Source organism: Microplitis demolitor, chromosome 10, assembly GCF_026212275.2.
Source record: "Microplitis demolitor isolate Queensland-Clemson2020A chromosome 10, iyMicDemo2.1a, whole genome shotgun sequence".
In the NCBI taxonomy this organism is placed as follows: Eukaryota; Metazoa; Arthropoda; class Insecta; order Hymenoptera; family Braconidae; genus Microplitis; species Microplitis demolitor.
This window is the reverse complement of record NC_068554.1, coordinates 12,300,206-12,327,951: the sequence shown is the minus strand read 5'-3', so window position 1 is coordinate 12,327,951 and position 27,746 is coordinate 12,300,206. Positions and strand designations below refer to the sequence as shown.

Genomic DNA, 27,746 nt, shown 5'->3' with positions numbered 1-27,746 from the left:
GAGAGAGCGCAAACGTGTGAGAGACAGAACTTCCGTCTTTTTCATCCCCACTCGAGCGGTCTTTGCGATAAGAATGCGACTAGCGGAGCCGCCTATGATTGATTGATGATCAACTGTAGTATCGACCATAGTATCGATCACTTATCCGCCGTGAGAACGATGATGAGAGCGCGAGAGATTTGAACAGTTAAGCAATTACGCTCTTTGGAATGTTTTACTTTTCTACCTAGGTGTTTAATATACTATTTTTTAGTTCAATGGTAGTTAATTCTCCAATTCTACAAAATTACTACGCTTTGACACGTTAATAGACATCAGACTTCGCACATTTTGTAGCACTCCAACACTGAAAACGATTTCTAGTTTATTTTTGGCTGCTAAAAAAGTCGGATAAACTTTTTGGGCTACTATCTCTAACAATCAACTGGTTAGAAGAATGTTGGAAAATCTGCATCAATGTTTAGATCCCTGATTAAAAACTTCGATTAAAACCAATGAATTCTGCTCGAAAGTCGATCGGAGCCAATCGGAATTCAGCGGTTTCAATCGGAGTTTTTAATCAGGGATATGCAAATTAATTCTTGAATCGCTTTTCAAAACTCGATACTAATAAATAGATCAGATTATGATCTATAGTTTTATATTGGTTGTATAAAATATTTAAGGAACGTATTATCAAGATCAAGGAAAGCTCATCAAATTTTAAATCATAACTTTCAATAATATAATATATAAGATATTTTATTTTAAGATTGACATTCGTTTCACTACTTTGTGTTTACCCGATCGGTATTTAATTCTATGTCCACTTAAATATTCAGACTTAAAAAAATCTTCTTCAACTATCTAATTAGGACCGATTTAGACAAAATATATTTTAAGAGTTAACATTATTGATTTTGTTTTTTTAATTTTAAATTGCAACAGTAGTCTAAGTCACCCCGGAAAAAAATAATCAAGTCTGATTTCTTCCAGTCATTTATTTTGTCAATTATAAGCCTCACAGACTCGTGTCAGTACAGATATGATCAGGTCTAATTATTTATTCCGGGCCCGGAACGAAATAAATTTCTTACTTTGACTTTATTGAAGGTAATCAATATAAATTACATGATATAACGTGGCCGTTTACCTTGTTATGGTCAAACAAAAAAATCACATAAGTACTGTAAGTGTCGATAAAAATGATCGCGATTTTAATCACTAATTAATTGTTATTGTGAGATAAAGATGTCCCAGTCGTCACTATGCTGCCAGAGAACAAGAAGACACAGTAATTTATTCTATTTTTTTGTCCAATTTTGTCACGTTCACACCTTTTTTTGTACTTATACATTTATTTATTTATTAAGTATAATAAACCGTGTTACCTAGCAATGTTCGGTACAAGTTAATTCTCGCTGTGTTACCTAGTAATGATCGGTAGTTTGAACGTACTTCAATTAAGTGGTACGCGTAAATTGACTTATTGCTGCTCGACATTATTGAGTTCTCGAGTGGATCCAAGTAGTCAGCTACATTGTGGAGTTTATCGCGTCCATTGTCTTCCGTAAATTTATCACATAAATTTACTCAATGAAGAGGTCTTGAGTCTGTCGACGCCTTGTTGGGTTCCGTCCATTATCAACATCCAGAAATCACCAATCTACAGCCACGTGGAAGATGTCTTCACTAGTTATAAGTATTAGTTAAGATAATAATACCTGTTGTAAGTCAGGTAATTTATTGGTCTTATCTTGCACGTAAATACGGAATATATTTGAGCTGCATATTCAGTATTTTGTACTAGACAACTTCCTAGCTCACTTTTTGGTAAGTTGTGTCGAGTGGAGCTATACAAGGCAAAAGTACGGATTTGTATTGGAGCGAGTTTCTTTCAATATTGTTTTGCCACCCACGAGATGCCCTGGACCATAAACCGAATCAGCTATATGTAGCTTTGAAAGCTGTCGACCTGGTCAGTCTTACATTCGAAAGCTACAGGCTTCTGGAGCAACACCAACTGTTTATAACTTTCGGGTTGTTGTCGGTTATACTCTGAAAGTAAAGAGCGTGTCTTTTTAGCCAAGTTCGCATTTAAATTCACTTCGTTAATTTCTCGTATTTAACTTTCGCTTAAAATTATTCATCTTAAATAAAATAAAAATTTCATTTTGCATTAAATAGTAGACAAAGCAAACAGCTAAGACCAGCCACGTTACAATTAGAACATCAAAATCATCTATAATGTAAATTGATTATCGTAAAAATTATAAAACCGAGTATCATATAAAGTTTGTAGTAGGGAATTATCTATGTAACCGACCAAATATGTTACAAAAAATCTGAGCATCGCTAGTCTTATAGACCAGCCCCAAAACTTCCCGCTGTTTTTGAGCTCAAAAAGCTCAAAAACATCGTTATGAATACACTTCCGAGCTCTTCAAGCTCGATAATACTAACGGATCTTATCGTTTTCTTATGAGCTTGTCAACCTCGAACACATTTTAATACATTAATATCATAAGTTATCCGGGAAAAATAACATAAAATGTTATTTTTTCCACACTTCGCCGTCGATATTTTTTAAACTAATTAAGATGGTTAAAGAGGCACGATATCTCTTAAACACAGTATCCGATTGAGACGTTCGAGTCAGCAATTGAAAGCTTTTATCGAGTTCTAGAACTCATTAGATTTTGGAATTGATCGATCCGATAAATTTCAAGATATCTAAACAAAAAACGAAAAACAAAAAAATTTTTTTTTTGTATTTCTGAAATATCTCAGAGTGTATTGGACTAAGTCATCTGAAATTTGCTGAAAATCTAAGTACAGAAGAAATCTTTGGAGTGTCAGAGGAACCATCTGAATCAGTTCATTCATTAAAAAGATATGAGAGGCTTACATCCACATACACAAACACACACTACTCGCATAATGAAAACCCTTTTTTTTTAATGACGGTGAAACCAATGACTTCCCGAATTTTTTGAAAATCATCGATTTTCTTAACGGGAAGTTAAAAAATTTTCTATTGTTATTCAAATGGGAAATCAGATTTTTCGATGAGCTAAATCTCTAATCGAGCTAGAATTTATTTTCTTGCGCCAAAATTTTTCATTTGTGCGGAACTATAATTCTTGTCACCTGAACATAAAAAAAATATTGCTCTGGAGTGATGCACCCTAATATTCGTATATATATATATATATATATATATATATATATATATATATATATATATATATATATATATATATATATATATATATATATATATATATAAATATATGGGTCATTCTACCAAATAAAGTTATTTTTACGGGGCAACCCTCGTCGATTTGATTTAAACTTTGTGGAGTCTTTCTATATATTTAAAAAAAATTCTCTGAAAATTCGAGCCTTTAATATGCAGCAGTTTCAAAGTTGTAATTGTTTGAATTTTTTAAAAATGTTTGTTTTTAACTTTTTCATTAATGTTTTTGAAGCAAACAATTTTTTAAAAAAAATGAGCACATAACAGTTTTTCGGATGGAAAACTCTCAGCTTTCCAACAAAAATATCCATTTTTTATTGCAAGTTACAGAAAACCCTTTAAAATTCGTTTAAAATAGAAACGAAAATAGAAAAAACGATTTTTATGACCGTGCGGCGCTTGATACATCTAATTTGATATTTTTTTCGGAAAGCTAAAACTTTTTCTCAGAAAATATGCCATTTTCACGATGTCCATATTTTTTGTTTGAATAAAATCAATAATTATTTAAATACAAGTCATTGATTTTGTGGTTTTATCAAACTAATAGTCTATTGTGTGGCAAGAGATGAAATAAGACGATATCAGACGAGGATAAAGTAGGGTGCCCGAGCCGTAGGCAAAAGCTGAAAATAACTGCAATCTAAAGTCGTGTTTCATCTCGTGTTACACATTATTTTTTTCATGATTACCCGCATTACAAAGTAGTTTCAGTGGCAGCAGCCAGTTAGAATTAAGTTAATGTAAGGTCGATGGTGTGATCAACCATAAGTCGACGCGTAGCTTATGATTTGCAATTTATAAGTAAACAGAAACCATAAATACTATTTATTCTTTACACAAATTTTTATAAAACTTGATGACAAAGTTAGAACTGTCATTAAGGGAGATAACATCAATAGCCTGAAATCATTTTTGAAGTAAACCCAAGAATCAAAAGTCAAATCACTAATTCCTAAACTTAAAGCTTTGATACTGGTATCATGAAAAATAGTTTTATAATTTTTGTTGTCAAAGCTTTACTGCATATACATACTAGAAAACATATCCTCACACCGCAAGACTTATGCATCCGGGCTATTCCAAATTTTACCAGGGTTGATTACACTTTTATAACCAACCCTTATTGAAAGAAACGATTCAAAACGATTGGAAAAAAAATTTTTAATACTTTTCAATGCTTTTGAATACTTTGAATACTTTTTAATCACCCTTCTTATTGGCATTTAACATTACAAATCGTTTCTTTTAATCAAGGAATAATTACTTTTTATAGAAAATGAATGTTTAAGACATACGATACTTAGAGCCGAATACGGTGAAAGAAAAATCAGCAGTACGCCCTTTCTCACCTATTGTTGATAGTCTAGGATACACTTGTATTAAAAATGTATCAAGATTCTCAAAAAAGTTATGAATTAAAGTTTTTTTAATCATAGAGAGTGTATATTTCATTTAATTTTGTTCAAACAAAAAATATGCACATCGTCATAATTACATATTTTGTGGGAAAAAGTCTCAGCTTTCCGAAAAAAAATATCAAATTAGATCAAGCGCCGCACGATCAAAAAAATCGTTTTTTCTATTTTAAACGAATTTTAAAGGGTCTTCTGTAACTTAAAATGAAAAATATATATTTTTGTTGGAAAGCTGAGAATTTTTTCTACGAACGATTGTTAGGTGATCATTTTTTTAAAAAAATTTTTTCCTTTAAAAAAATTAATGAAAAAGTTGAAAACAAACATTTTCAAAAAATCATAACTTTGAAACTGCTGCATAATCAAGGCTTAAATTTTCAGAGAATTTTTTTTCTAATATATAGAAAGACTCTACAAAGTTTAATCAAATCGACGAGGGTCACGCCGTAAAAATAACTTTATTTGGTGGAATGACCCATATATATTTATTTAATGCCGTAAGATGGACGGCAAAGTACAATTCGATATATACATATATATATATATATATATATATATATATATATATATATATATATATATATATGTCTATTCCGGCAGCCAAATGCCCTTTTTTAAATTTTATTTTGAGTTATTTTTAGAGAAATTTTGTTTTTATTAATAGACTCCACGAACTTACTGTGCAGCTAATAGTGATGATTTTGCGGAAGTTTTGAATCATGTATCTAAATCAAATCCTGATGTTCAAATTGGTGCTACTGGAATTTCAATGGGAGGGTACGTATTTTTTTATAATTTTGTGGATTGATTCATAAAGTTGTGATAAGTTATGTATGTGATTTTCCTTAGCTTGATATTGGGAAATTATTTAGCCCAAGAACGTGAAGTTGCAGTCAAAAAACTGCAAGCAGCATTTTTTTTATCAGTGCCATGGAATGTTTTCGAAGGTACCAAAAGTATTGAGAGTGGATTAAATCAATTGTTGAATCGATATTTGGCTAGAGCAGTGAAAAAAAGTTTTAAAAATATGCATAGCAAAGTGCAGAATTTACTTAAGGAAGATCTAACTGAGGCTTTCAAGGTTGTACTTGAATACATACTTTAATATTATTTTTATAATTTTCCAGTTCAAAATTCCAAGAATTTTTATATAAAGATCGTCAAACCTAGTGAATAAAAAATTATGTCAATCGTTAAATTTCAGAAACGTCACTATATAAATTATACAGCTTATGTCTTTTTAGGGTCTCAAATAGATGAAAAATAGTTTATAATTTTCATTGTATTTTTCGAAACTAGCTGTCTCTTTCATAATATTTTACATGATCTATTCGTATTAAATACTTTATTGGAGGTATTCGGAACTATTTTAATAAAAAAAAATTAATTTTACAATAGCAAGCCCAATGCAATTAAATTATCATCAAAAAATAATTGTTGCAACCACTATCACGAATTTCTGGTTTTACTTACTATATTACGTTAGTGCTTTCAATTATTTCAACAAACTCAATTCAAAACATTATTTGTTTTTTCTTCCAATTCAAGTAAAGTATGGGAAATTATTTTCAAACTGTATTAACCTACTAATATATATTATAGTCCAAGAGCCCAGTGCCCCTAGATGTTACTTATTCCTTATAGGATAAAATGTGGGGCTTCTAGTAGTGTTTATATGTTGATTGAATGCCAGCATATCTGTTAAATTGGTTAGACACCAAAAGTATGGCTAACTTTACATCAATTCTAGTGGTTAATTTTCATACATGTTTCATAAAATATTATAACAAAATAGTATTGAACATTGCCAGACACTTTGAAGCTTCTATAAAAATATTGCTACTTTACTTACATCCTAACGTCTGGTTTTTATATATGTTATTTAAGGAACTATTTTAAACATATATTTTTCAGCCATACCAATCATAAGGGGCATAGATCCTCCAGACACCAAAACATTCAGCCGTGAGTATGAGCGCGACAGTACTACGCTCGTGCTTTGGAGCGAGTGAGATATCTATGCGAAGTAATTTCTCCCTTTTAGACTCACAGTCTCCTATGTATGTTTAATAAAAAGATTCTAATGATGCTAACAACGATGACCCGGACAAACGTGAGAAAATCCTTAAAAAAATTCAATCCATTTGTTTACACATAATTTTTTTTTGAAAATTTTAGATTTTTTAAAAATTAAAATTTTTTGTCCAAAATTAAAATTTTTCTTTCTAAACTTTGAATTTTCTCTGATGTTCTATACTGACACAAAGTTAATGTTGAAAATTTTAATGTTTTTACCGAACATAAATTTTTTTTCAATGTTTTTTTTAAATATTCAAACTTTGAATTTTGTTTTTTTTTTATTTGTTAATATTTCTGTGTATTGTAGAAGTAATTTCCAAACTTTTCTTTGAATTAGTATTTTTGTGATAGATAGGAACAATTACTATAACAATATAGGATTGGTTCCTATAATTGTGTAGGAACTATTTCCATAATACTATGGGAACTATTCCCATAATATTATGTGAATGGTTCCCATAATGGTATATGAACTATTCCACTAGAATTAAGGAAACCATTGTAGTAATATTATAGGAATATAGTCCCCATAATATTATAGAAATTGATTTTACACTATCATGGAATGATTCGCATAATAATATAGGAATCATTACACCACTGACAAAAAAAATTTGTCCCCAATAAATCAATTTATTTGTGGCTCTATTTTTAATATTTCTTAATGACAAAAAATATATTTGGTACGACTGAGTATGACAGTTGATTCAAATAATTTTATAACTTGACAAAAATATATCATTTATGTGTGGTAAGTAATTGATATATTTATGGCAAAGATATTGAATTTGCGACAAATAACCTAAAATTTAGCGATACTATACATATATTTGAAGCCCTTATTCATTTATAGCCATTGGATCATTCCTTTACCATTCTCAAATATATTATATCTTTCTCACAATTAAATATTTATTTGGCCATATCCAAATATACGATATCTTTGGCCCTAGTAAATCTTAGTTGGCTCAAATAAATCTTTTTTTCAGTGTATAAATTATGGGAAACATTCTTATGATGATTGAAAGCATTCTTATATTACATCAGATTTGTAATAAAAGCAGGCTTTGATTCCTGACTATAATATGACAACGGTGTTAAAGATGCCAAATTATAAGCGAGAACTCGACCTACTTTAAAATCGGACTTATAGAATATATTAAGTCCTAGTTGCTCGACTAATAGACCGGGGACAAGAAATCTTAAGAAAGGAATATTGTTTAAAGTGAATTAAAACATGAATTTAAGTTGTAAATAAATACAAGATAATGCTAGTCGCACTAGATATGTGTTAGCTAGTCGCTGTGTATCTCTCTAATTGTACGCGTGTACTGTACTGTGTACTTGTGTGAACTGTTGCTACCGAATATCCTATCCACGTAAGGGAAATATTCGGCTATCGATGACGATCGATGGTTGACAGACTTATCCGTAATAATGAATATCAAATGATATAAGTAGGGACGTAGTCGCTACAGTACTTCCCCTCTTAAAAAAAAATATAATGCTTATTTACAAATGAAAAATAATAAGAAATATTTACAATCCAAAAAAAAAAAAAATAATACTTTGAGCATGTTTGCTACGTTGTGAAGAAAGTAACTACTAGAGAGAAGTTGAAATAAAATTTTTAAGTGCTCGAGGTGTTGCTCCTGGTTTTCTGAAGCTATTAGCACGTCGTTGATGTATGGGAAGACAAACGGTAGGTCTCGTGTAGCTGACGTTGAATAACACGCAATGAACGTGGCTTTCAACTGGGCGTATGACGCCGTCGTTGGTGGGTTGATGATGAGGGTCTCAACCTCACATGCATACTCTGCGTGAATGAAAGAAACCCCGTGGTTGAATTTGTCTCTCTCAGTTGCTATGCCGTGGATCGCAAACTGAGCTTCAAGCTGCGCAAACCATAAATTCACTCGCTTCGGTTTGAAGTAGGGTGCATTGAGCGAGTTGACGATCATTGGTTTAGCATCAAAAAACTCATCGCCTTTCTTGTTCTCTGGATTCGACATATTTAATATACGAGAAACACTAACACAATGAAATTAATACAAAATTTTAATACCACTTTAAGCGGATTAGTGTCCGTCGGACCTGACTCACCGTTTAGGAATGTTCGAGATGCTTCGAGTCGCACGAAAATTATCACAGGGAAAAAATTAACGCGAACGATAATTTCATTCACTGTATTTGCACAAAAATTCACTGATCACTTTTATCACAATTTAATTTGCACCACGATGGTGTCCTTTAAATTATAAACCAGTGCGACATATGTCCAAAATGCCCCGCAATGCACCAGCCGTAATAAAAGGCTTAAACAACACTTCATTCGCACACTTCACTGTTGTAAAGAACTTGCGGAATTAGTATGTCGCGATCAGCCATCAGCGTAGACGCGGTGTTTTACATTGAACGTGCTATTTGCCACGTGGGATGTGTGCACGAAACGGCGTCCTCTCGAAAATCACGTCGGGCAGTTACCAATGTAATGACTGGGATGTGGTTCTTGGAACTTAATTACTACGATAAATAAATTATCTGACTCCAATCATTAGTATTAACAGAGTAATAAATAATTAGTTTTATTAAAATAATATAATACAAGATAATGCTAGTCACATTAGATATGTGTTAGCTAGTTGCTTTGTATCTCTCTAATTGTACGCGTGTACTGTAATGTGTAGATATATATATATATATATATATATATATATATATATATATATATATATATATATATATATATATATATATATTTATGTAATAGAAGCGAATTTTGAGGACACGATTGCGTCTACAATTCTTATCCGATCTTAATGAAACTTTCTACAATTATTTCATGTGTAATTGCCACGGTTTAGTTCGAAGATGGGCTGAATCGGTCGATTAGTTTAGAAGTTATGGCTATTTGAAATTTTAACGATTTTTCAAAAAAATCAGTTTTTAATCACTTTTAAAGTCCATATAACTTTAAAACTGAAACTCATAGATAATTTTTGTAAAAAGTATTTTAAAGCTTGACTAATAAGCTTTAATCTGTGATCTTAAACTTTATATTTAGACCATTTCTTCCAATAATTTTATAGCCTTGAAAATTTTAATAGAATCAAAAAATGTTGAAAATATGGTTTTTATACCACATAACTTATGCTTGTCCCATTAAAATCCAGTTTCGTCAATTGTATTTTATTGTGCACAAAATAACCTGTAAATTTCACTGCTATTTTATATTTTAAAAATATTCCTTATATTATTTATGATGTTCCAATCATACCTGTACGTCCTATAATTATAACTGGTCTTGCCATTGTGACATCGATGACAATTATGATCTAATAGTAATAAAATTTTCAATACTTTATATATGTGAAGGTTAGTTTGATACATTACTTATATAATGTTATGTCAAAAATCAACTATCTGAAGTTCTCTATCGAAAATAATCGTTGTCCTTTTTTACCCTCAATCTTAGAAAATGAGTTTAATTTATGTCATGACTATACACTAGCATATATCACAAGATATGTATGTATAAAACTAACTTTTAATATCGATTAATTGAAAAATCTAGCTTTCATTTCGGCTACCGAATGGCCTTTTTTACTAATAATAAATGTAATAATAATAATGTTAATAATAATAATAGTAGTAATTGATATTATTAATTTCATAGCTTTTGATTCGACTAATTTTTCCTTAATTTATTGTTGAAGGAAATTTGTTATCTTCATTCTGTTTGAATTTTATTCCAATATTTATTTATTTTAATTTTAATATTTTAAAGTTTTATTTTATTTAAATTATCAAATTTTAATATTTGATTAGTTTGAATTTGAATATTATCATTTTATTCAAAATTTTGATTATTTTATGTAAATTATCATATTTTACTATTTTATTTTTTTTAATATGAATATTAATATCTCATTCTAAAATTTAAATATTTTGTTCAAATTCTAGTATTTTCAAAGGTTTTATTTTAATTAATTTGTATATTAATTTTCATTCTAAATTTTAAACATTTTATTTGAATCATCGAATTTTACTATTTTATTATTTTCAATTAATATTTTGTTCTACAATTATATTTAAATAATGGTAGTAGAAAGTCATTTGATTCTTTTCTTTCTTTTTTTCTTCGGTATAAATTTTTATTCTATTGTATCCTTACTTCAATATTCTATTCTTGACAATATTTAAAATTGTTATATTCTACCGTCTAAATAAAAATGTTTTGCCTTTATTTATTCAAAAATTCCTCTGTCTAGATACCATAATTTACTTCTAAGTATTTCTCAACTTAGAAAACATATTAACAACTTATTACAGAAGTACTCTTTGCTTTAACACTTATTTTAGAGTGCAGTTGCGATAAGGAAGTGCGTCAGCTGCCACTTTAATGTTGTCAAGGATTAGAAATCCTTTTCGCCTAGTAAAATATTTGAACATAGCTTACGTGTCTAGACAAATTCTAAATACTGAAATAAAAATAAAATAGAATAAAAATAAAATATAACGGAATGATATAATAATATGAAAGCAACCAAAAAAAAAACGAAAATGAAAAATAATTCGGACGTAACACTTATAATTGTCGAAACTTTTTCTATAATTATGGGAAAGATTTCTATAATTATAGAAACAACAACAACACACATACATACACTCATATAGATATCGTTCTGAAAGTGCCTGAATAGCATCTTTGCACCTTCAAACGTCAACATATGATAAAAACCTGATTTTTGAAAATCGAGGTGAAACCAATAACTTCTCGAATTTTTTGAAAATCGTCGATTTTCTTAAATTAGATTAGATTAAATTAAGGTTTATTAATGCCAAGGCACAGGCTAAATGGCAACTTTATAAATAATACATAATAATATAGAGTACAAAGCAATCTGCACAAGGCAGCATCTGTAAGTACAGAAAATAATAGAAACAATATTTTTCATTCGGATATATAAATTTGATTTTAATTTTTAATTTTCAGAAGTTTTAATTTTGGTCTTTAATACAACAATTTACTCCACCTCACTAAGTGATTTATCAACTTAAAGAATCAGTCTACTAATCTAGCTCTAAAAAATAATCATAAACTTTGTTTTTGAATACTTCAAGACTATTAGAGTTTACTATATCACAAGGTTATTCTTCCCATACGCTTATCACAGTCACTAAAAATGAGCGTTTGAAATAAGTCGTCATAAAGCGCGGTAATTCGAAAGAAGAATGTTTCTTCACTGCTAGCCAATCCGAATGTCTGACGTCTACTTCTTCCACAAACAGTTTCCGTAGATAGTCTAGTTTTCCAACAATCAACAGCTTATACAAAAAGCAAGTAATAAAATACATTCTGTGATATTTGACTGATAACCAGCCAAGATCTTTACGGTACAGTGTGATATATACATCGTGTCTGAGATCATATATGAAACGTATTGCACTATTTAATGCACGGTGCAACTTCAAGTCATTCTCGGCTGTCGCACCCACTAAAACTATAGAGCAATATCCCACAAGTGGTAGAACAGTAGCGGTAGCTAATATCTTCCTAAGCTCCATTGTGAAAATATTTTTACGCACTTTCAAACAATGTAGAGCTGAGTTTACTTTGTGAACAACTTGAGAAACATGATTATTCCAAGACAAACTTCTATCAATATGGATTCTTAAGTACTTAGCAAAGTTAGCGTAATGTATGATAACACCATTTATTATAACCGGTGGAACATCAAATTCTTGCAGTTGTCTTCGTTTACTGTTTGAGCCAAGGATCATTGTTTTTGTTTTTGACAAGTTTAATTCCAATCCATGGGCATTCACCCAGTGTGCAATCGATTTAGCATTTGCATTTACTTGTCTAACATCTTCTTCAATCTGGTAAATTAACAAATGTTGATAGATGTAACTGTTATCAGCAAATAGTCCATGCTTACAGTATACTAGCCACCTCACTACTGAATTCATTACAATTAAGAACAAAATCGGATCAAGTACTGAACCCTGGGGAACCCCCGATGACGTTGTGAGAAGCTGAATCGGTGTGCCATGGTCATTAAGAATAGACTGAGACCAGTTTGATAGATATGAATGAAATCACGCGATCGTCTCCAATGAGGAACCAAGCTTAAAAAGAGCAACTAGTATATTTTTCGGATCAAAATAGTCAAACGCCTTGCTCACGTCAAACAAGACTAACAGGGTTAATTTATTATTATCCATGGTTTGTCTAATCTCATCAGTAAGCCTTTGCAGGACCGACTGAGTGTTATAGTGCTTTCGAAAACCGGATAAAAAGGGATCCAGAAGCTCATTTTCTTCTAAGTAAGCTGTCACTTGATTTGCAATAATTCTTTCGAATACTTTGGCTAGATGAGACAGGTTGGCTACTGGTCGAGTGTCTGACAGAGATCTAAGTGGTGTGACTTTATTCAATGGTATTATATAAATAACTTTCCAAATATCTGGATATACAGCAGTATCAAGAGATCTATTGAATAAGGCAGTAAAGAAAAGTGTTACTCGTGATAGATGACCTCTCAACCATCTCAGATCCAGTCCATCAGGACTTTTCCCTTTGGATTTTGCTAGCGTCAATTGTATCGCTTTTGTAACGTCAACAATATCGATTTTGGACCAGTTAAACGAGCATTCGACTAGACGTGTGTAATCCAAATAAAGAGACTCCAAAAAATCATTACCACAAGATGGATGCTTTCTGACGATATCTGCGTAAAACTCATTTAGCTCCAACGGATCGAAGAAATTTAACGGAGACGAAGGATTCGAATTTATTAGTCCAAGATGCTTCAGTTCGCTCCAAATTGAAGATCCTGGTGATGAATTCGATAACGCAGTTTTTAAATAGCTTTCACGGGCAGAATTTAATTGAATCTTTACCTCCTTCCTAATAAGACGGTAACAAGCAAGCAGATTTTGGTTCCGGCGTCTCTTGGCAAGTTTATAAAGTCTATCTCGCTCTTTGCACTTTAGTTTTAATTCACGAGTGAACCAAGGATCACTCTGTCTGAAAGTCTTTCTCGTAAGCAACGGCGCATATGAATCTAGAGTAGACAAGACATTTTTTAAAAAGAAATCCAACAGTTCATTCGGATTTGAACTTTGAATAAACCCATCATTAACGTTTAACATGTTAAAGAGTGAGGTTGACAAGGCAACGCTATCACAATTTTTTAAATTCCTAAATGTTAATGTTTTTGGAATGTAGCCGACACTATTTAGTAGGTACTTACACACTAAATAATCATGACCATCAACAAATGGCGCATCTGATTTAGTAAATGAGACCAATTTGCTCTCACTGTCCAATATGATTTCATCTAACCTAGAATCACAATTATTTTAGTGGAATGTAGGACCATAGGGAACACAGTACAGTGATGACTCAGAAATAAAGTTCCTGAGGTGATTAGCAGTATAACTATCATCCAATAAGTTACAGTTTAAGTCACCTGCTATGATAATATTATTAAAATGCGGATACAGTTTAGTAAAGATATTAAAAAATACATGCAATAATAGGCCTTTCGGTTTTCTGTATACACACGATAATAAGAGATGAGATCCAGTATTCAGTGTGACATCTGCTAGTAAGAATTTCGGTTGATTGATGTGTTCAGTCGTTGAAATATGCAGAACTTTTACTTTGAGAAACTTATTAACCAAACAGGCAATTCCACCTCCCTGAATGTAACGTCCAGTATTGTTGTGAATCAGACCACGATCCCTACGTACTACGGTATAATCAGGAAGCAAGAAAACACTGTTATCTAGCCATGGTTTGAGCCACGTCTCAACCAGAAAAAATAATTTCAGGCTTGATATCATTTACTAAAGCTAAGAACTGAGCAACGTGACCTATAAAACTATTTACATTTAAACTTAAAATGGTTAAGGGTGAAGAAGCTTTGTTTTTAGAGTTAATTGTTGAATCAATTTGCTGCTTTTGAATTTTATTAAGATCAAAGTCACAGTTTATGGTAAATTTATCCGAATTTTCATCCTTTCTTACGAATATTTGATTATTTCGAGCCCAGACATACTTATACTTCGCAACCTTGACTTTTCCTCTTGTCTTCATCAGTAGCTTGTATGTATCAGGTGGAACAAATTTATTCACGTAGATGTTTTCCTCGAAGCTATCATTTACAATCCTGGATAAACTTCTTTGACTGGAAGAGATTTTAAATTCCTTTTAGTTTCAACAATAAAGTCCATTATTTGAGATGATTTCATGTAGACTAGGAAGGAGTGTGAGCGACGCGTAGTTCGATCCTCAGTACGGCTACTCGACATAGATCTATTTTCAAATTTACGGATGTTTAGCACATGTCCAGTAAGATGATTGAGATTTAGAGTTGTAAGAACAGCAGTCGTTACATCGTTAGGAGACATTTTATCAACAACCTGACTTGGGATGCCAGAGATAACTAATTCAGACGAGCTCTGTGCAGCTTGAAGCACCGCTTGACCAGTAGCTTCACTGCTTGCTGAATTTGAACCAATAAGTGTAGACAGCCGACCATGCATTGACACTTTATCAGCAGCCATATCAACTTTTATCTTTTTAAAATCAGCGTTGAGCTGGGAAATGGCCTCAGCATTCACTTTCACATTTTGTGTGACTTCTGTCAATTTCTCAGTTGTGGCAGACTGTTCATCTTTTAACATCGTGACTTGTGTTTTGAGATCATCAAGTCTCTCTGCAAAACTGTTTTCTTAGCGGGAAGTTAATAAATAATAGTAAAATTGTTCAGTTACGAGCTTAATCATTTTAAAAAGCTTCGTCTACTTTTGCTGCGTCCGACAGTTGCCAAACTCGCTACTGACTTCAAAGTCAGAATGATGCCGGGTCTCTTGCTATGTGGGCCCGGTATATACAATTTCTAGTTCATGGCCGCGTCAAGTTGGCATGAAAGCCCCGCGACCAGCCGACCAATGGGAAAAATTTGCGGCTAACTACATCCTGTTGACGTGCTTTTAAGCCAATGAGAAAATTCGCTGGTGCAGCCATGCTGCACACGCCATCACCGAGCGGCAACGAAGGAAGAAGACGCCGCCATTCCATGACTTTTCGCTTGTTGTGTTCAACCGCTTCACCTTGGGCTTTCCATCCAACTTTGAGAAGTCTCACGTGCTATCACGTATTCTCCAAACACTTCGCTTAGTCTAAATTATTCTTGTGGTATAATTCCGCTCAACTTCCGCTAAAATATCCTCAATAATTAGCTACTATATCAAGGCTACTAATTATGGAGTTTACATTGACTCGTTACTCGAATCTAATTACTTATGAATTAATTAACACGTTCTGATCCGTTACCGACTACGTGTCGAGTTTTTATACGTGAATTAATATCGTTGAATTCGCTATCGCGTATACTCAACAGTAGAATTTGCTACTACGTATATTTTTTCTCACAGTTATTCAGTGTACATATTGTGAGACAAATCGCTTTTTCTCTTTGCGATTTTAACCTGCAGCCACCAGAATTCGCGGGTTGAACCCTAGTTTAGGCTGGCCTTTAACGAATTTTTGATTTACTTGGACAGAGCAGTAGGCTGGGGTTCTTGCAAAGCAAAGACCTGCACTTATTCAAACACGGCAACGTATGTAAAATTTACCAACTTACCTCATGGCTTATTATTTATCAATAGTTTTCGTATGATGAATAGATTTATCAATTCTTTCTTAATTAATAATGCTCTTAATAGACGGTTTAATAAATCTTACCAGTAAAATAGGAAAATAAATAATATGATTGAGAGATAGAGTGAGAGGGATTAATTAGAAAGATACAAGTTTTATTGCCAATTATAATAAAATTCAGTTACTTACAATAAATGCTTCGCAATTAACAATATATAAAATATCCTCGTAGATGTCGGATACAATATTCCTCCACGTAGAATGGCGCAGTTTTACACAGAATTTATTGTTTAATATTATAATATTTAATATCGCGAGTGAATCGCCGGTAACGTACAATATTAATAACTTTATTCAAAACTTGATTTAGAGCAATTATAAAAATTTATAAGAAGTTCTGAAGGAATATTGCAAGTAAAGTTGCCAGAGTAATGATAGGAAATATAGCGATATGATTAATATCAAATAATTATCGCAAATTTTTTATTTTTTTTTATTTTTTTTATATTAATTCACCATGTATGTCGGCCATCGGCCTGTCCCATGGTATACAATTCCAACTCAGCTCAATTTATCCTATGTCCGGTTTGTGCGGCTGTGGCCCGACTTGTGCTTTTACTGTACTGCATCATTACGGTGATGCCCTACTACCTCCCTAGTGCAATGAAGGTGCAGTGGCGTAGGAAAACCACAGAGAAAACCTAGCCAGTACAGTTCCCGGTTTGAGTGAAGCTCCAGTGGTCGATAAAATTCCCATTTTACCGATCACTGGATCTTCATCCCGCGCCTAACGGTCGGAGACCTTCGTTCGAGCCCAACGCGTGGCTAAACTATCACCCAGCCAAGTAGTAATCATGCTCGATGCTACTTAACTTCGGTGATCGCCCGAGCCACGTGTGTGCCGAACGGCTGCCTCAGCCGCTATTGTCGCAAATTGACAACAAAATACGTCTAAGCACGGAGTGATCCAGGATCGAAGTGATTGACCGATAATTGAGAGTCTGGGACTCACCTCTGTACTCTGTCCCCACTTCACCCCCATGGACATGCGTCGACGTGAAAATTAAGTCATGTGACCATGGCACTATGACGTACTAAATTCAGGCGGCAACGAGACGGAGAAAATCGGGAACCGCAAGGCTGAGGACGACGAAGACAATTCACATTGTCTCAATTGCTAATAAAACAGCTTATTTATCATCTGTAATTTTTGTGTTAACTTAAATTATTGAATGAACCACACCTACACCATAACCCGTTTGTAAATTCACTCATTTTACAAAAATAAAACCTTAATCATAATTTCATAACATAAGAATGAGCCGAAATTGGTAAATATTTCAAGTATACTTGCGGAAAATTTTAATATTACTACACTGTAAAAAAAGATTCCCAACATCAAACCAAATTCGTTTGGCTCAAGTACTCCTTGCGTTTGGATACAGCCAAGCGCGTCAAGCGATTGAATCTACCGCCTTCTATGTTTAAAAGTATATTTTGCTTCAACTGTGAATTTCTTGAGGGAAGGTACCACTGATCTCTATATAACTGGATAGAGCATTCTGCAGTTAAGAAATGAAATTATCCGAGTCATGCACTAGCACTACCAAATGACTGGCTAAAACTAAATTATGTCATACGGCTTATGCGCCAACGTAACTATTAGAAGTGTGGATGGTCATTTTTCAACCGTAAACTTACCTCCTATTTTAAAATTTAACCTTAAAAATATACTCGTATGTGCAGCATATCGTTCACGTTTCTCGTCCAAAGAGTTTATTATTGGGCAAGTGAAATTTATAAAAGAAAGTGATTATTGTGAAAAACAGTAAACTTTTAGATTAAGTTCATATAAAAACTAAAAAATTGCGATAGTGTGTATTTTGTAAAAAAAAAAAAAAGGCACAAAATGAGGCGGTTTATCTTTTTTTAAGTACCACAAAAATTTAAGTTTATAATCGTTTCATAATTGTTTTTCTTCTTCCTTTTAATAAATCTCTCTTTCAAGTCGTTTCAATTTAACATTTATATCAAAAAATTTGTCAACTACAGAAAAACACGTGGTTAATTATAAATTTTACATATATATATACACCTATCCAAAAAATGAAAGGAACAAAAAAATTTTATAAATTTTTTAGTGATTTTTGGAAGGCTGAATTTTCGTGAAAATGATCGTATCGAAAAAACAAAAAAAAGCAAATTGAAGCTTGAAATCTCTAGCTTAAAGATCTTTCAGCTAAATAATTTTCTGAGGCATGGTTTTTGCGGGTTAATAAAAAATAGGCCGAAACAAAATTTTTCTAAATTTTTTGTTTTGTTTTTTAGGCCTAAGGGGCCAGGAAAATTGTTTTCGAAAAAACTAATTCATGGCTCGATTAAGGAATTCATTTAGTTACAATTTGGTTTTATTTTGTTTCTCTGTACGACAATTTAATGCTGAGATATCAACCTTCAAATGAAAAAGGATTTTTTTGTCTTTGACTATCGATATCTCAGTAACTGATGGTGGCACAGTAACTTAAAGGGCAGTTTGAGAAACTTGCAAAAATTCCTTAGATGTTTCATTTCCGATTAGAAAAAAAAAAAATTTTTTTATCTTCAATATTAATTTGAAAAACCCACAGAAAATGGTCATTTTCTGGTACCTTAGTCAACTCATCGCTACTTTGCAAATATTGATGGAAAGGTTAATGTTGCCAGGTGATTTTACAGCTTAATGTACCCCAAAAAACCCTGGAAGTTTTCAGATTGCTCCATTGAACGGTTTGTCCGGACCAATTGCTTAAAGTTTTACAAAACAATTAAAGGAATAAGTTTTGTTCCTTAAATTGTGTAATCTCTAAAGTGAAAAAATTAATTTTTTCGGATTTTCGTTCATTTTTGCGTTAGTTATTCAGTTAATGGGAGGAAAAGATAAAAAAATTTTTTTTTAAAAACAAGATAAAAAAAGAATTTTTTTAGATTTTTAGTAGATTCCATAAAAATCTAACTATTGTATTTGTCCTCGTAATGGAATTTTCGACAAATTTTGCTACCTTTCAACTCAGCTTAACAAGCTGAGTCAAAAAACACATTTGATTCAAAAGTTTATATGTATATATATATACATGGGGCATTCCATGCCAAATCACCGAGGTTTTGACCCGACCCCGTTCGATTTCGCTGAAACTTTTTCATCATTTTCTATTCTACCAAATACATTTTTCTGAATTTTTTCAAAAAATTTTCGGAAGTAACGATATATTAAATATTTCAGTATTTTCAAAAAAACCGTTATTTTTTCGAAATCCGAAACCTTCGATTCTCATTTTTTTCGTCTCAAAAAAAACTTTACCTAAGACAGTATTTAACCTCGCTATTCCCATTTTGTGCAGATTTTCTTTTGTATTGTTTTTTTTTTGATTGAAAATAAAAAAATTTCTAAATTTGGTTTATTTCTTATGACTTTGCGCTGAAGTATTTTTGGATTGTTTTTAAAAGCTCAGAAGTTAAATAAAATTGTACAAAAACAATCGTAAAGTGTATTAGGGGCAACAATTAATTTTTTAGGAGGAAAATTCCCAATTTTTAAATATAGTAAAACCCAAACTTACAATTAACCTTCTCACTAAGACAATTTATAAATAAACTGAGAAAAATAAAGATAGCCCGATTTAAGAATCGAATCTAGACCATGTCGGTATCGCGCCGAGTGCTCTACCAGTTAAGATATCCGGTACTATACTATATTCCGTTCAATCTGATCCAAAACTGTGTATAAGGCTATCTTTCTATTTTTTTCTCAATTCATATTTTCTCAGGCTATATTTTTCTCAGTTTATCTATAAAATAGCTATCGCACGTTGAAGCCATTTCAATACCGATCACCACGCTCGAGCTGGTAAATGCTGAAAAGAACGATTTTGAACTACAAGATCTTCTTAACAACGCAACAACGCCACTACAGTGACAACAAATTGTCTTCAACGACCATCCGATCGCAATTTATTGTAATGTTCCATCAGGTAAGCCCCGTCCATACATTCCTAGTCTACTTCGAAAAAAAGTTTTCAACGCGTTGCACTCTCTGGCACAGCCTGGTACCAGAGCATCTTAGAAACTGGTGAGCCAACGCTACGTCTGGCCATCGATCCAAAAAGATTGTCGAGAATGGGCCAAAGCTTGCATAAACTGTCAGCTAAACAAGATCCATCGTAATGTATCTTGACCTTTCGCACGTTTTGAATTACCGACGCAACGTTTTGAGCATATCCACATCGAACTAGTTTCTCTACTAGTATCTCGCGGCTACAACAAGTGCCTGACGATCGTCGACAAATTTACCCGGTTTCCAGAAGCCGTGGCACTTAAAAATGGAGACGCAGATACTGTCGCTCTCGCATTGTTTGGAGAATGGATCTCAAGATATGGTGTACCCAGCAGAATAACGTTCGATCAAGGAGGCCAATTCAGATCATAGTTGTTCCAATCTCTGAATAATTATTCGGCATTACACATACAGTAATGACGCCGTAATATCCTCAATCCAATAGACAAGTGGAACGCCTGCACCGGCAACTCAAGGCCGCACTGTTGTGTCACGACGACACTTGGTATGACATGTTACCCGTTGTCTTACTTGGTCTACGAGCAGCCTGGAAAAAGGGCATTCAAGCTACCCCAGCCAAGCTTATATACGGTGATTCCATTCGTCTCCCAGGCGAATTACTAGTTCCGTCAAATAAATACGCAAATGCCGCAAGTGTTTTGCGTGATTTAAAAACATATTTCAATAACTTGGCACCAGCCGAAACGTCGCATCATGGAAAGCGTCGGTTTTCTATTTCAGAGACCTCAACACGTTCCTACGTACTGGTGCAAGTCGGGCAGACACGACTATCCTCCTCAGCTCCGTATGAGGGTCCGTAAGAAGTCGTCGCGCGGCACGATAAATATCTTATTGGGCTATATTTCCGTTTAGGTCACCCTACCGATTTTGCTCAAAATTTCAGGAAATCTTCTTTATCATGCTACAAGATACGTGTAGTATGTCTTTTTACCGGAAGTAAGAGGTTAATAGACACATGAAATGAGTAGTTAGTCCTAGTTCACGCAGTCTTTCCAACAGGATTCCGATGTCCACTTTATCAAATGCCTTAGCAAAATCAGCGCAAAATACATCGAGTTGGTCTCCAGCAACAAGAGTTTCGTTAGCAAGCTGAGTAGAGTTAGTTAGATTTGTTACCGTTGACCGTTTAGGCATAAAACCATGTTGGTAAGGAGAGACAACAGGCTGAAACTCGTCATAGATACATTCATAAATATACATTTCCAATACTTTCGAGAAAGTACATAGTACGGCAATTGGTCTTGATAGAGTAACGTCGGTTAAATTACCGGTGTTCAGTCACGAGCTTGACTAATTTGAATCGAGCTTCGTGCATTTCCACTAAGTCCGGGAGTTGCCGAACTCGCTACTGACTGAAGGTCAGAATAGTGCCAGGTCACTCGCTATTTGGGCCCGGTACATACAATTTCTAATTCAGGACCGTGTCAAGACGTCTTGAGAACCCGCTACAAGCTGGCCAATCACATAATTCGTTTTATATTGGTCAGCCAATGAGAGAGTTCGCTATCAACTGATACCTGTTGGCGCGCTTTTAAGCCAATGGGAAAATGCGTTATATGCAGCAAGGCTGCCACGTCGACACCAAGCTTCTCAACGATTCAACGACGCTACCATCTTTAGGATTCTACAACGTGCTTCGCTACTTATTACCTCGTGCTCTTGAAACCGCTTCGCTTATTAATTCTTGTGTAATATTAAATCAACCCGCTACGCTAATTTCTCTCTTTATTTAGTCAGTATACTAAGGCTGCTATTTACTGAAAGGAAATTGATTAATTGTGATTTATAATTATATTATAAATAATTGCCGCTTAGATAATCGCTCTGATCACGTGTCAATTATATACGTGAATCTTATCACTAAAGTTGCATTCGCTATCACGTGTCTGTTTTGTCGCATTCGCTATTAATCATAATTTCTTACAATTTAAGGTGTAAATTAGTGTAAATAAATCTCTCATTTATTTATTGATAAAGACTGTGTAATTTTTAATTGTTTAATTCCTCATGCCTAAACCAGATCCATTTTAGTTTATTCGCTCACTTTACAACCGGTCTTAGGTAACGGACACACTTTTGCCTGCTTCCATATATTAGGAAAAGTTCCATGTTTAATTGATGACTGAACAATAATTGTTAAAGAAGTACTAAAAGCCTCAGCACAGTCACGTACCATACAACAAGGAATACCATCAGTTTCTGCAGACGCATTATTATACCTGATCATTCATGGTCATGTATGGTCACGCATAATTGTACCAGATCATTCATGATCATGTATGCTCACGCATAATTATACGTGATCATCCATGATCATATATAGCCAGACAATAATAAAAAAAATCTGGGCGTCGGTTGACCCTGCGGGCCAGCCCCAAAACTTCCCGCTGTTTTCAACCTCAAAGAGCTCGAAAACATTAGTGTAGATATATTTTCGAGCTCTTCGAGCTCGAAAATGCTATCACATGCAATTGTTTTTTTACGATCTTTTCAAGCTCTAACAAGTTACCTGTTATGCTGAAGTTTGAAAATTTAAGAATCGAAAATCACCAATGAAGCGGTTTTTAAGATTTAGTTCCTGATTATGTTCAGTAAAGTAAGTGATTTGAGGCAGAAATCAATGTCAGGGATCAAAATCAAGATTTAAATAAGTTTTGACTCATGTAAGAAACAATAAACTATGAAATATCCGATAAAAATATTAAAAACTACGTTTTATCGATTTTTTTGTTGATAATATGATTTAAACTAAAAACCAAGTTCGATGACATTATATGATCAAAAGAAACCATAAAAAAGATGAGTTGATATGATGTCAGGCACATTTTAGTACGTTATATTATGATTTATCCGGAAAAAAAACATAAAATCGGCGCGTTTTATTGAATTCTAGAGGTGATTAAAATTTGAAGTCGATCGTATAAGTCGTTTTTGAGAAATCAATAAAAAACTAAAAAAAACATTTTTTTTTGTCGTAATTCGCAAATATTTTCGAGTCTATTCGATCAAAAAATCTGAAATTTCCAGGAAAGGTGATGGCCAACAAGCTCTTTCGATTGCCACCTCAACCGTCCAAATCGATTCATTAGTTCAAAAATTACAAAGAGTTTACATACATACACACACACACACATCCACACACACACACACACACACACACACACACACACACACACACACACACACACACACACACACACACATACACACACTCGGACATCATTCTGAAAATAGTCAGAATAGCTTCCTAGGACCTCAAAACGTCGACATCTGATAAAAACTCGATTTTCGAAAATCGGGGTGAAAACAGTAACTTCCCGCAATTTTTGAAAATCGTCGATTTTCTTAGCGGGAAGTTAAAAAAAACTTTTATCAATTTAAAAATATTCATTATTTAAATTTATGTTCTTTTATATTTATTACTTATTTTCACATCTCATATATGTTAAAAAAATATATTATATGTGCAAAAAAAAAAATTAATTATTTAATTTATTTAAAAATTTTCATAATTGATTATTGGCCAATATCAAATTTTTGTTTTCTCCATATTTATGACTTATTTTCATATGTTATTACACTTGATATTATACATGATGTATCATATATGTCGATTAAATATATTATATGTGCAAAAAAAAATAATATAAACAATAAAAATCAATTTTCTCATATTTTTAATTTTCAAAAATTTTTTTCTCACGATTTTGCCTACTTCCGGTAAAAAAGACATACTACACATCTTTTGTGATCACATAAAGAAGATTTCCTGAAATTTTGAGCGAAATCGGTGGGGTGACCTAAACGGAAGTATAGCCCAACGCATGAAATCATTTTCTTTTTCATAATTTGAACCCTAGTTTGAATTCATCTTTTTGTTTATTATTTAGTGTATTTTCTCTAGCTAGTACTTTCTTTATAACGTAGCAAAGATCCTCAAATAAGCTTTTTTTATTATTGTTTTGCATTGTAATTATCTCTCACTATTTTTCATTTGTAAATAAGCGTCATATTTTTTGGGTAGATTTTTCCGAAAAACGAGATGAAACAAGAATTTTTCGGTTTTTTGTACGTTTTACTCGGGGGTTTTTTTTTCGTTTTTAGAAAATTAATTGTTTTTTCTCTTTACCTAACATTTGGTGAATAACTGAACCAAAAATAAAAGAAATCCGAAAAAAAATTATTTTTTCATTTTGGTAATAATAACACAAATAAACGAACAAAACTTGTTCCTTTATTTGTTTTGAAAAACTTTGAGCAATCGGCCCGGACAAACGGTTCAATGGATCAATCTGAAAATTTCTAGGGTTTTTAAGGGTACATCAAGCTGTAAAATCACCTGGCAACATTACCCATTCGATTAATATTCTTAAAGCAGCGGTTGGTTAACTAAAAAACCACAAAAAGTAAATTTTTTGTAGATTTTTCACATTGATATTAAGGATGAAAAAGAAATTTTTTTTTTAAATCGAAAATGAGGCTTGTGGTGAATTTATTCAAGCTTCTAAAGCTGTCCTTAAAATTACTGTGTGACTATTAGTTGCTGAGATATCAATAATCAAAGACAAAAAGGTCCTTTTTTATTTGAAGGCTAATATCTCAGCCCCGTAGGCCCAAAAAACATAGCCAAAAAATTTAGAGAAATTTTGTTTCGAGCTATTTCTTATGATTCCACAAAAACTGTGACTCAAAAAATTATTTTGTTGGAAGATCTTCAAACTAGAAATTTCAAGCTTCAATTTGCTTTTTCTTATTTTTCCGATACGATTATTTTTTACGAAAATACAGACTTCCAAAAATCACTGAAAAATTTATAAAATTTTCTTGTTCCTTTAATTTTTTGGAGAAGTGTATATATACATGGAATATAACGCAGTTTTCAGGACACAATTGCGTCTACAATTCTTATCGGATCTTAATAAAATTTTCTACACTTGTTTTATGGGGGATTATCATAGTTAAATTCAAAGATGGGCTGAATCGTTTGATTATTTTAGAAGTTATGGTTGTTTGAAATTTCCACGATTTCGCGAAAAAATCAGTTTTTATCAACTTTTATGTTCGCATGATTTTAACGTTAATACTTATAAACAATTTCTGTAAGAGGGATCTGAAAGCTTGTTTATTAAGCTTTTATTTATAATTTTAAACTTAATGTTTTGACCATTTCTTCCAATAATTTGATAGCCTTGAAAATTCTAATGGAATCAAAAAAATGTTAAAAATATGGTTCTTATTCCACATAACTTATGCATTTCCCGTTATAATACAATTTCGTCACTTGTATTTTATTGTGAACAAAAAAAAAAAGGAAATTTTCCAGGTATATTGAATTTCAAAAGTATTTCTTTTATTATTTATGATATTCCAATCGTACCTGTACGTCCTACAATTATAACTGGTCTTGCCATCGTAATAGCGATTACAATTATGATTTCATACTAATTTAATTTTCTAGACTTCGTTTACGTGAAAGTTGGTTTGGTACATGACTTATATAATATTTTGTCAAATCAACTATCTGAAGTTCTCTATCGAAAATTGTCATGGTCCTATTTTACCCTCACTCTTAGAAAACGAGCCTAATTTCATATTATGACTATACACTAAGTTTTATGGCAAGATATGTATGAAACTTTTTATATAGATTAATTGGAAAATCTACTTTCCATTTCAACTACCGAATGGCCTTTTTATTTTTAAGAGGGGAGCTAGTCTAGCAACTAAGTCACTACTTATATTATTATAATTCATAATTTCGGATAATTCCGTCAACTATCGATCATCATCGATCGCCGAATATTTTCCCCCACGTGGATACGATATTCGGTATCGATTCAGCAACACAGCCTATAGTACAGTACACTCGCACAATAGAGAGATATCCGGCAACTAGCTAAACACATATCTAATACGACTAGCATTACCTTCTATTGTATAAATCATCAAATAAAACTAACTACTTATCACTCTGTTAATATAATCAATCGTACTCAGATAAAATTAATTAACGTACAGGTAAAAATCCTATAAGACTAATCTCAATCACTACTTAAATATATATTAGGGTGCTTCGTTCCCGGCGAAAGTATTTTTTTTCGTTGCTCATCGAGGACAATATCGTTTTTTATGCTAAAACAAAAATTCCTGCCAAGTTTGAGCTCTTAATTCTAATCCCAAGTACTTTTCATTTGATTTCAAAGATTTCCCCTTTAAAATACACGTAAATTAAATTACTTTTTTTAACTTTCTAATAGTCAGCTGTATTTTTTGATATCGACGCAGTTTTGGTTGCAAATCGTAGGGCATTCGGTTTTCTTCAAAAGTGCCTATAGTAGCTTAGCTGTAATTCAAGCTGTTATACTTGAGTCCATTGCGGGAGTTATTGTTCCTCTGAAATTGAACTTTATTGGCTTGAAGAACGTAAACCAATGAAAGTACACTGACAATGTTAAAAAGAATTTTATAGAAAATTTCATTTCCTTCAAAAAAAGTCTCATAAGTCAAGTTGCTAAAGTCCATAGTTTCTGAGTTATAGTAATTTTAATAATTTGAAAAATATAAAAAAAAAATGACAATTGATAATTTCTTTTTCATATTATTAAAATTACTATAACTCGGAAACTATGGACTTTAGCGACTTGACTCATAGGACTTTTTTTGAAGGGAATAAAATTTCCTATGGAATTCTCATTGACATTTTCATTGTCCTTTCATTGGTTACGTACTGCAAGCCAATAAAGGTCAATTTCATAGGAAAAATGACTTCCGCAACGGAAACAAGTGAAACAGCTGGAATTACAGCTAAGTTACTAAAGGCACTTTAGAAGAACACCAAATGCCTTACAATTTGCGATGAAAACCGCGTCGATATCATAAAACGCAGCTGAGTATTAGAAAATTAAAAAAAAGTAATTTACATTACATTGATTTTAAATGGGAAATCTTTGAAATCAAATGGAAAATACTTGGGATTGGAATTAAGAGCTTAAACTTGACAGGAATTTTTGTTTTAGCATGAAAAACAATATTTTGCTTGATAAGCAACGAAAGAAATACTTCCGCCGAAAACAAAGCACCCTAATATATATATATATATATTGTGACGTTATTTTTCGTATGGGGGTCAAATCAAAGTGAACGTCACAAGCACCAACTGATTTTTACTGTATTTATGAGCAGATTTCTGATTTAAGCTATAGTTTAAGAATTAAATATGGAGTA

At 32.5% G+C, this 27,746-nt stretch overlaps 1 protein-coding gene across 2 annotated transcripts in view; it reads left to right on the top strand.

Moving 5' to 3' along the window:
• Positions 1-27,746, top strand: part of LOC103573581 (phospholipase ABHD3) — a 172,044-nt gene that overhangs the window by 141,698 nt on the left and 2,600 nt on the right. For both annotated transcript variants that reach the window (XM_053742508.1, XM_053742509.1), the window contains 2 exons: positions 5,321-5,433; positions 5,506-5,737. In XM_053742508.1, the coding sequence (XP_053598483.1) occupies positions 5,321-5,433; positions 5,506-5,737 (345 nt within the window). The remainder of the gene's footprint in view (positions 1-5,320; positions 5,434-5,505; positions 5,738-27,746) is intronic.